At 46.3% G+C, this 11,155-nt stretch overlaps 1 protein-coding gene across 9 annotated transcripts in view; it reads left to right on the forward strand.

Moving 5' to 3' along the window:
* The window catches only part of LOC115160061 (myosin phosphatase Rho interacting protein), a 106,076-nt gene that overhangs the window by 80,940 nt on the left and 13,981 nt on the right, over positions 1-11,155 (forward strand). For 5 of the 9 annotated variants that reach the window (XM_029710328.1, XM_029710324.1, XM_029710338.1 and 2 more), the window contains 4 exons: positions 36-3,908; positions 4,855-5,002; positions 5,111-5,216; positions 10,155-10,314. In XM_029710328.1, the coding sequence (XP_029566188.1) occupies positions 36-3,908; positions 4,855-5,002; positions 5,111-5,216; positions 10,155-10,314 (4,287 nt within the window). The remainder of the gene's footprint in view (positions 1-35; positions 3,909-4,854; positions 5,003-5,110; positions 5,217-10,154; positions 10,315-11,155) is intronic. The other 4 variants (XM_029710377.1, XM_029710369.1, XM_029710394.1 and 1 more) reach the window with 1 other exon arrangement.

The raw sequence follows: 11,155 nt of genomic DNA on the forward strand, positions 1-11,155 counted from the left end.
GTCACTAATCAAACTGTCTCATCAATCTTTTAAAGAGCGGCACCTCGCCCCCCTCCTCCTCCTCACCACACAGAGCGCCATGGCAACGTCTGCATAAGCTCAACCAAGACCTGCAGAATGATCTGGAGGCCCAGCGACGCAAACAGGACCTGGCCCAGCACCAGGTGCAGACTCTGAGGAGGAGCTACACCGAGGCCCAGGACGCCATTGGACGCCACGAGGCTGACATCCAGGCCCTACAGGCCAAGCTCAGCTCTGCCATGGCTGAGATCCTGGCCAGCGAGCAGGCCGTGGCCCGCATGAGAAACGAACTCAAGCTGGAGCAGGAGCGCTCCCGGGAGCAAGAGGAGGAGTGGGTGCGTAGTGACGCCACTTTGCGGGTCCAGCTAAGGGACAGCGAGCACAGGCTCCGGGAGGTGGAGGCCAGCCTTCTGGAAAGGAGCCAGGCCCTCAGGCATCTGGAGCGCCAGCAGGCCCTGCAGAGGGACCACCTGAGGGAGGTGCACAGACTCCAGGAGAGGCTGGCGGAGGTGACAGGCCGGCTGAGCGCCACCGAGCAGGGCCAGGCCCTGAAGGAGGAGCGCCTGAGGACGGAGCAGCGCTCCCTGCAGGAGAGCCACGAGAGGGAGAGGCAGAGCCTAGCCCGGAGGCTGGCTGAGGCCGAGTCTGGGCGGGCAGAGCTGGAGGAGAGGCTGCTGGAGGCGGAGCAGCAGGTGGAGGCTCTTCTGAGGGGGATGCGCGCCTCGGATGGAGACGAGGTCAGGGAGGAAGTGATTCGGCTGCAGGAGGATTTGGCCCAGACAACGGATGTGGCGGAGACGCTGAGGGAGAGCGTCCGCAGGCTGGAGGAGGAGAAGGGCCAGCTGACCTGCCGCTGCCAGGAGCTCCTCAACCAGATCTCTGAGGCAGACCGGGAGGTGACCAAACTCCGTAGCCGACTGGAAACAGAGGAGGCCGACTACTATACACTGGAGCACTCCTATGAGAGGGCGTCGGAGGAGTTCCAGAAGATCAGCCGTGTGCTCCAGGAGAAGGAGGAGGAGATACGACAGACCAAGGAGATGTACGAGAGACTAGTGGAGCGCAAGGAGGAGGACCTGAACGAGGCCCTCATCAAGATGGCCGCCCTGGGTAGCAGCCTGGAGGAGACGGAGCAGAGGCTTCAGGCCAGGGAAGCGCTGCTTTGCCAGATGGGCGAGGGCCTGAGGGGCCAGAGCGAAGCCTGCAGTGCGGAGACAGACCTGCAGGCCAAGCTGGTGGTGGCAGAGGACCGCATTGCAGAGCTGGAGCAGCACCTCAATGCCCTGCAGCTGGGCTATGCCGACCTTCGGATGGAACGCCAACGAGCCCAAGAGGGGGCTCTCCATGCTCGGGAAACAACCAAGGAAAGGGGCCAGTCGTTCTCCAACTCCTTGCCAACGAACACAGACTCCTCACTGACCTTTGACTTGGGTTCCAAGGCGAAGAGCTCCTCAGACGGTGATGAGTCTCAAGCGAAAAGGCAGAGGATACGGTTCTCCAGCATTCAGTGCCAAAAATACATCCAATCAGAGGACCTGGAGAACAGTAATGCAGACAACACTTCCTCAGACATTAGCGAAGAGATTAGCCAAGACTTCCAACCGTCCATGGAGACCAACTCTTCCGATATTACATTCCAGTACTGCAGCGACCCAGAGAAGTTTATTTCCATCATAACTGCCCTGGAGATCAAGCTTCTGGCCACGGAGGAGAAGCTTAGAGACCTCACCCAGAAGCTTGAGGAGCAGCGGGTGGACCAGCCAGAGGGTCTGATGGAGGGACAAGGCTCCTGGGCAGGGACTGATTCAGAGCTCCAGGAGCTCAATGCTAGACTCCAACAAGAAGAGGCACCCAGCAGTGCCCTCCCTGGACCAGTTAGTCAGATTACAGCTGCTAAGCACCAATACGCCAAGGCCCTAGTCTGTGTAGAGTCCAGTAGGGAGAAAGTCAGGGGTATTCTAAGTAGTCATTGCCAGGGCAGTACAGGGCTGCAGCTCCACACTTTGTCTGAGATCGAGAATGAGTTAGTTAGTGCAACGTTGTACATTAGAGAGGGCGGGATGACATGGAATGAGCACCCGTCAGAGGTCACACAAAGTCAAGCCCAAGAGATTCACAAGAGCAAAGCATCGGATGAGGAAACGATACGACTCTTTGCCAAAACACTGTCTTTTGAGGCAATGGTTTTGAATAAGATGGCTTTTTTGATACAGAATCCAGACTCTGACCTTTTGCAACGTCTTATCGAGATATGTAGAGAGACTGAGTCCATCAAAAGAAGTGATGGCGATTGTGTGGCAATTGTTTATGCAGACGTCTTGACCAGGAAGCTAATGTTAGAGAGTGCCTTCTGGGCCGAGGTGGAGAAAATGGAATCCCATTGTGAATTGATGCAGGGAGAAAGCTCAGATGTTAAGTCAACAGTGGCTAGTATGTCCCTTGAGGCTAATGTTACTGTTATCTATAACACCTGTGTCAAAGCTGAATTATCGCACTCTCTTCAGAGTCTTAAGAGCTTTTATGAGGAGAAGTTCAAAATGCTCAAAAGGGAATTGGCCCAAGCCCATGGGAGCTTACAACAAAGGGAATCTGCTTTGAAAGAGATTATCCAAGCTCCCGAAAGACTTGATTTGAGAAAAGTCCTTCAAGACGTCAGTAATGAGTTTGGCTTTAGTGAGGAGCAGAGTTTAGCTGACGTAAGTGAACTGGCTCCCTATATGGAGCAGATTGAAATGGAGGAGGCACAGGATTTGGCTGAGGAAGTAGTGGATAGACACTTAGAGGGAGACGTGCCATCTTGTAGCGTTGACTCTGTTGAATCTCTGCAAGTTGGGCGAGACAACTTGGCCGCTGAGCTAGAGAGACAGGCAGCTATCCTCCACAGATTTTCCCAAGCGATTGAGAGCGGCAGCCATCCTGGCTTAGTCAATATTATCCAAGCAACCTCAAGTTACCAATCCACCCTCAACCTCACAGGTGGCTCCCTTTGCATGCGTGAGGCGCTTATCCAGGCCCAGGTGGCCTACGTAGCCTGTAGGCTAAGAGCCGACCACGAGCGGGACTTGGTCCGATATCGGCAAGCTGGCCATAGCATGGACGTACTTGTCCAGGAGCACGCCTGCACTGTTGGTGCCATTCGGGAACGCTACGAGGCCTCCCTACAGGAGGAGCGCCAGGGCTTCACCTGTACAATGGCCTCCCTTCAGGATGAGAATCAGGCCCTGAGAGGGGAAATGGGCCAGCGAGTGGAAAAGCTCTCCCAGCAGCAGGAGCGGCTGGCCCTCCTGGAGGAGCGCTTCCACAGGGAGACTGAGGAGCTGAGGCAGAGGCACCAACTGGAGCTGAGTCAGGCGGAGCAGGGCCGGGCCTCCACCGAGCTGGCCCTGATGGAGACCACGGCCGACAGCCAGCGGAAGCTGGAAGTCCTGCTGGTGGACATGGACACCATAGAGGAGCGCCACGAAGGCCACCTAAGGAGACTGGAGGAGCAGTTCCAGGGGCAGATCCGAGAGCTGCAGCAGGTCCACCAGGAGGAGATCCAGAGGCTGCACGCCCACTACACAGAGACCATCCGCTCCATCCAAGACCAAGAGGATAGCGGAAGCAAGGGCGATAGTAGCCCTGAGTCGGGCCACTCTCAGTCTCCACTACCCGAGGAGGTCACCCCATCCACTGAGCAGGCTTGGCCCATGGAGGAAGAGGAGCAGGGTAAGGGGGAGGAGGGTCAGGCTAGGGTGGCGACGGACCCCATGGTAGTCCTGAAGGACAGGATCCAGGAGCTGGAGACCCAGATGGACACCATGAGGGACGAACTGGAGACCAAGCATCTGGAGGGAGATGTGGCCAGCCTGAGAGAGAAATACCAGAGAGACTTTGAAAGTCTAAAGGTTTTTGTTCTTCCTTTCTTAACGTCGTAAATTGTAGTCTTCATGTGGTAAGCCCAGTAGTAGAGCATGACTGAATAGTTGGATGTTATAATCAGTCAAACTATGGGAATTGCAAACATTATTATTATTATTATTATTATTATTATTATTATTAGAATAATTTGCCATATTCTTGGGTCATTACATATGAAATCAACTGGTCCAGAAATGGCACTTCATCCATTTCTCCCATGGCCAAACATTCATGGATACTTTTGTAGAATGTGGTAAGGATGATTTCATATGGAATGAAATATTAGTTTGATCTACAACATAATTGTTATCCACAAAGTAGCATACAATGCAAATGACTTCTATTGAAATGCAGCATTGTAATCACTCATGCTTCAGAACCATACCTTTCTCCCGGTTACTCTATAACCATAATATATTACCCCCACACAGACAACAATGCCCAGTCTCTGTAACACGCAACATTATGTTGAGAAATATACTAAACGCTGAACTATGAATATATGCTGTTTTAGTATCTGAAACCAATTCCAGAAATGTTGATACACATGTTTCGAGAAAGACAGATTAAAATCTTATTCGATGTCCTCTTCTTTGCCCTGACAAAATTGGCTGCCTTTAACACACTCCCTCATACTAACATTGCTTGGCTTCTGATCAAAAAATGCTTGCATGACTTTCTCAGATGTAATTCTGCATGCACTGGTAAATAATGCACCATGAAGACTAGTCGGAGCACATAACACAAATGGGACTGACGTCTCAGACTGTCCCAAGTTAGATTACTCCGATCGCTTGAGCATACTAAATTTCATCATAAATCTGGTAAGGATAAGTAGGTGTTCTTCACTCAATGATTTAAGGCCTTAATAGCATACTACTACGCCATGGGGAGCTTTAACATTGCCAACAATATTAACCCCTTCTCCCCCAGGCTACGTGTGAGCGAGGCTTCACAGCCATGGAGGAGACCCACCACAAGGTCGTCGAGGACCTCCAGAGGCAGCACCAGAGGGAGGTCTCCAAACTACTGGAGGAGAGGGAGAGGCTACTGGCTGAAGAGACGGCCGCCACCATCGCTGGTAAAGATTAGCACCTGCATTGACCAATCCCTAGTGTTTGCCAGATTTGGTGGATTTTTCGTCGCCTACAATTGTAATGACTCTGACCGCTAGCTTTCTGTGTTCCAGCTATTGAGGCTATGAAGAACGCACACCGAGAGGAAATGGAGAAGAACCAGCGCTCCCAAATCAGCGGACTGAGCACTGACATCGACGAGCTGCACGAGCAGTATCAGTAAGTCCCTATTTTGGTTGGGAACACAACTGGTACATAGCAGATGATGGCAGAGATTTGAATGACCGTAGTGAGCTCCATATAGAGAGGCACTCAACGCCATATGTATTTGGGCAAATGTGTCATATGAGGCGACTGTACAGAATGTTGCCTTTTATTTGAGGGTATTTTCATTCATACTGTATCCGTTTTGCCTTTTAGAAATGAAGGTACTTTATATATCTAGTCCCTACATTTGAAGAAGTCATACGTTTTTTGGTCAAATTCACTTATCGTATATTAAAGTAGTAAACTGTTTTAGTATTTGGTCCCATATCCTTGTAGACAATGGCTACATCGTTGCAGACAATGACTGACTTTACAAACGTGTTGGATGCATTTGCAGTATGTTTTGGTTGTGTTTCTGATTATGTTTTGCCTAATAGGAACTAAAGGGTGAATAATGTTTTGTGTTTTGAGTCACTTTTATTGTAATTAAGAATAGAAGACGTTTCTGAACACTTCTACATTATTGTGGATGCTACCAGGATTATGGATGATAATAATGAATGAATCGTGAATAATGATGAGTGAGAAAGTTAGACACACAGATCAGACCCCGCCCCTGTTGTTGGTAATGGTGAGCGGTTAGCATGTTTTGTTGTAGCCTCTGTACTTTTCTCACTCATCATTATTCATTGTTTATTCATGATTTTTCTTAATCATTGCGTTTAGAAGTGTTCCAAAACATCTTAGCTCTTCAAAATATGAATCTACTCACTTAAGAGATTGGAAAATGTTATGCTGTTTTCAAATTAAACAAAGGTAACTGCAAAAATAAAGGAAACACCAATATAAAGCGTTGGGCCGCCAGAACAGCTTCAGTGCACCTTGACACAGATTCTACAAATGTCCGGAAATCTATTGGAGGGATGCGGCGCCATTCTTCCACATGGAATTCCATAACTTGGCGTTTTGTTGATGATGGTGGAAAACGCCGTCTCAGGCACCGCTCCAGAATCTCCCGTTAGTGTTCAGATGGGTTGAGATCTGGTGACACACACACATACATACACACACACACACACACACACACACACACACACACACACACACACACACACACACACACACACACACGCGCGCAAACAAACCCTTTAACCCCCCTATGCTCCTTTGAGACCCCTCTTTCAAAGTCACTTAGATCTCTTCTAGCCATGGTAGCCAAAATGCTGGGCAACTAGCCATTTTTTTATACATGACCCTAAGCATGATGGGATGATTTAATTGCTTAATTAACTCAGGAACCACCTGCTGTCAATATACTTTGTATCCCTCATATAGTTCCTTTATTTTGGCAGTTACCTGTACCTTGCTCCAGTTATGGCTTTTAGAATTGACTAGGGTAATTATAACAAACAATTCATCTTTCTCCATTCAGTTCCTGTTGGGCAAAACATAACCCAAAACAAACAGCAAATGCATTCAATGAGTTTGTAGAGTCACAAGCTTGATGTAGTCATTGCGTGCTAGGAATATGGGACCAAATACTGAACTTTTAACTACTTTAATACACTATAAGTGAATTTGTCCAAATACTTACGACTTCTTCAAATGGGAGGAATAGATACATAGGGCTTTCTTTTATAAACAGTAAAACAGATGTTTGAAAATACCCTAAAATAAAAGGTGACATTCTGTACCGTCGACTCATGAAACATTTGATCTCAAATCAAAAATGCTGGAGTATAGAGACTTATTAAAAATGTTAGCTTCACTTTCTAAATACATGTGGTGTTTAGTGTATATGGGGGCTCATAGGTAGCCAATCAATCAAAACTGACTTGTATAGCTAGACCTTTTTACTGGTGCATTTGCCACAAGGTGAGAGTGGCAACTGGTAAAAATATGGAAGTCTCTTCGGGGAAGGGGGTTGTTATGCTTTGTGAATGTCTTCAAAGTATTCACACCCCTTGACCTTTTCCACATTTTGTTGTGTTACAGCCTGAATTTAAAATGTATTAAATATAAATTGTTTGTCACTGGTCTACACACAATAATGTCAAAGTGGATTTACGTTTTTTTTTAATTTTACAAACGTGTTAAAAATGAAAAGCTGAAATGTCTTCAGTCAATACGTATTCAATCCCATTGTTATGGCAAGCCTAAATAAGTTCAGGAGTAAAACATTTGCTAAACAAGTCACATAATAAGTTGCTTGGACTCAGTTTTTGTGCAATAATAGTGTTTAACATGATTTTTGAATGACCACCTCATCTCTGTACCCCACATACTGTAAGGTCCTTCAGTCGAGCAGTGAATTTCTAAAACAGATTCAACCACGAAGACCAGGGAGTACGGCCTCAGAAAGTAGCCTCAGAAAGTAGGGCATCTATTGGTACATTTTTTTTTTTAAAAGCAGACATTGACTATCCCTTTGAGCATGGGGAAGTTATTAATAACACTTTGGATGGTGTATCAATACACCCAGTCACTACAAAGATACAGGCGTCCTTCCTAACTCAGTTGACAGAGAGGAAGGAAACTGCTCAGGGATTTCACCACGAGGCCAATGCTGCGCTAGGAGAAAACTGAGGATGGATCAACAACATTGTAGTTACTCCACAATACTAACCTAAATGACAGAGTGAAAAGAAAGAAGCCTGTACAGAATAAAAAATACAAAGTGTTATGTTTGGGGCGAATCCAAAACAACACATCACAGAGATCTTTTCATATTTTCAAGCATGGGGGTGGCTGCATCAGGATGGCTCAACAACATTGTAGTTACTCCAGAATACTAACCCAGTTGACAGTGTGAGAAGAAAGAAGCCTGTACAACAAAGACACTAAAGTAATACTGCAAAGAATGTGGCAAAGCAATTAACACTTTGTGTTCAGAACAAAAAGATGGTGCCGACAGACATGGCAGCTCTGCTTCTAGCTCCTAAGCAACTTTGGAGGATTTCGGGTTTTTTTGTGTTATTTTCTTACATTATTAGCCCAGAATGTTTTTTGTGTTATTACATAGAGCCGGAAAGAACTTTCGGATATCAGAGCGGCGGTAACTCACCAACATTAAGACCAGGAATACGACTTTCCCAAATTGGATCCTTTGTTCGTACCCCCCAGGGCAATTGAACCGATCCCAGAGGCTGCTCCAAGATGCCACCGGTGGAGAAGAAGTATTCGGACTCAGGATGTGTGCACACCATCTACCACTTCCGGGTATGTTATTCGCTTCAGTATCCGGACAATAAAGTAGATCTCCTTCGTGGATCTCCTCTTCGAGGATCTCCTTCGTGAGAGACATCAGGGACTGTAACATTCTCTGTTTCACGGAATCATGGCTCTCTCTGGATATACTTTCCCCATCCATACAGCCAGCTGGGTTCTCAGTACATCGCCCAGACAGGAATAAAGAACTCTCCGGGAAGAAGATAACGTACAGAAACCCGACCTAGAATACCTCACAATCAAATGCTGACCGCATTACCTCCCAAGAGAATTCTCTTTGGTTATAGTCACGTCCTTGTATATTCCCCCTCAAGCCGATACCACTACGGCCCTCAAGGAACTACACTGGACTTTGTGCGAACTGTAAACCTCATATCCTGAGGCCGCATTTATTGTAGCTGCCGGTTTTAACAAAGCAAATTTGAGGAAAACGCTACCGAGGTTCATTGACTAGTACTCGTGCTTGGCCCCTAAGAGTGTGCAAAGCTGTCATCAAGGCATAGGGGGGCTACTTTGAAGAATCTCAAATATAAGCTATATGATTCCATGTGTGTTATTTCATAGTGTTGATGTCTTCACAATTGTTCTACACTGTAGAAAATAGTAAAAAATAAAGAAACATTTGTAGGTGTCAACTTTTGACTGGTACTGTACATAGACATGGAGTCACTGGTCACTTTAATAATGGCACAATAGTCTGTTTAATAATGTTTGCATACTACTTTACACATTTCATATGTGTATATACTGTATTCTATTCTACTGTATTTTAGTCATTGCTACTCCGACATAGATCATCCAAATATTTATATATTTCTTAATTCCATTATTTTATTTTTGTTGTGAATTGTTATATACTTCTACACTGTTGGAGTTAGGAACACAAGCATTTCGCTACACCCGCAATAACATCTGCTAAATATGTGTATGTCACCAATAAGATTTGAATTGTTTGGGGCAAATCCAATACAAAACATTACGGAGTACGACTTTCCATATAAGCATAGTGCTGGCTGCATCATGTTATGGGAATGCTTGTAATTGTTAGGGACTGTGGAGTTTTTCAGGATTAAAAAAAACTGAATTGAGCTATGCACAGGCAAAATCCTAGAGGAAAACCTTGTTCAGTCTGCTTTCCACCAGACACTGGGAGATTAATTCACCTTTCAGCAGCACAATATCCTAAAATACAAGGCCAAATCTACACCAGAGTTGCTTACCAAGAAGACAATGAATGTTCCTGAGTTGCCTAGTTACAGTTTTGACATAAATCTGCTTGAAAATTGATGGCAAGACTTAAATGGTTGTCTAGCAACGATCTTGACAGAGCTTAAAGAATTTTGAAAAGAATAATGGGCAAATATTGCACAATACGGGTGTGCAAATCTCTTAGACTTACCCAGAAAGACACCCAGCTGTAATCACTGCCTAAGATTATTATTTTCTTTTATTTAACCTTTATTTAACTCTAACATGTATTGACTCAGTGGTGTGAATACTTATGTCAATTAGATTTCTGTATTTCATTTTCAATATTTCATTCAAAAAAATATCTAAACATGTTTTCACTTTGTCATTATGGGGTATTGTTTGTAGATGGGTGAGAAATATATATATTTTTATACATTTTTAATTAATGTTGTAACACAGCAAAATGTGGAATAAGTAAAGGGGTATGAATACTTTCTGAAGGCACTGTATGTACACGTGACTGTGTCTCAGGGAGGAGCTGCAGTCGATCCAGAGGGAGCTGGAGGTGTTGTCGGAGCAGTACTCTCAGAAGTGTCTGGAGAACGCCCACCTGGCCCAGGCCCTAGAGGCTGAGAGACAGGCCCTCAGACAGTGTCAGAGGGAGAACCAGGAGCTCAACGCACACAACCAGGTACACACACACACACAACCAGGTACACACACACACACACACACACAACCAGGTACACACACACACACAACCAGGTACACACACACACACAACCAGGTACACACACACACACAACCAGGTACACACACACACAACCAGGTACACACACACACACAACCAGGTACACACACGCACACAACCAGGTACACACACGCACACAACCAGGTACACACACACACACACACACACACACACACACAACCAGGTACACACACACACACACACACAACCAGGTACACACACACACACACACACACACAACCAGGTACACACACACACACAACCAGGTACACACACACACACACACACAACCAGGTACACACACACACACACACACAACCAGGTACACACACACACACACACACACACACAACCAGGTACACACACACACACAACCAGGTACACACACACACACACACACACAACCAGGTACACACACACACACACACACACACACACAACCAGGTACACACACACACACACACACACACAACCAGTACACACACACACACCACACACGCACACAACCAGTACACACACACACACACACACACACACACAACCAAGTACACACACACACACAACCAGTTACACACACACACACACACACACACACACACACCACACAACCAGGTACACACACACACCCAACCAGGTACACACACACCAACACAGGTACACACACACACAACACAACCAGGTACACACACACACACACACACAGCACAAACCAGGTACACACACACACACACACACACACACACACAACCGGAACACCACACACACACACACACACACAACA

This window comes from Salmo trutta, chromosome 2 (genome assembly GCF_901001165.1).
Source record: "Salmo trutta chromosome 2, fSalTru1.1, whole genome shotgun sequence".
Lineage (NCBI taxonomy): Eukaryota > Metazoa > Chordata > Actinopteri > Salmoniformes > Salmonidae > Salmo > Salmo trutta.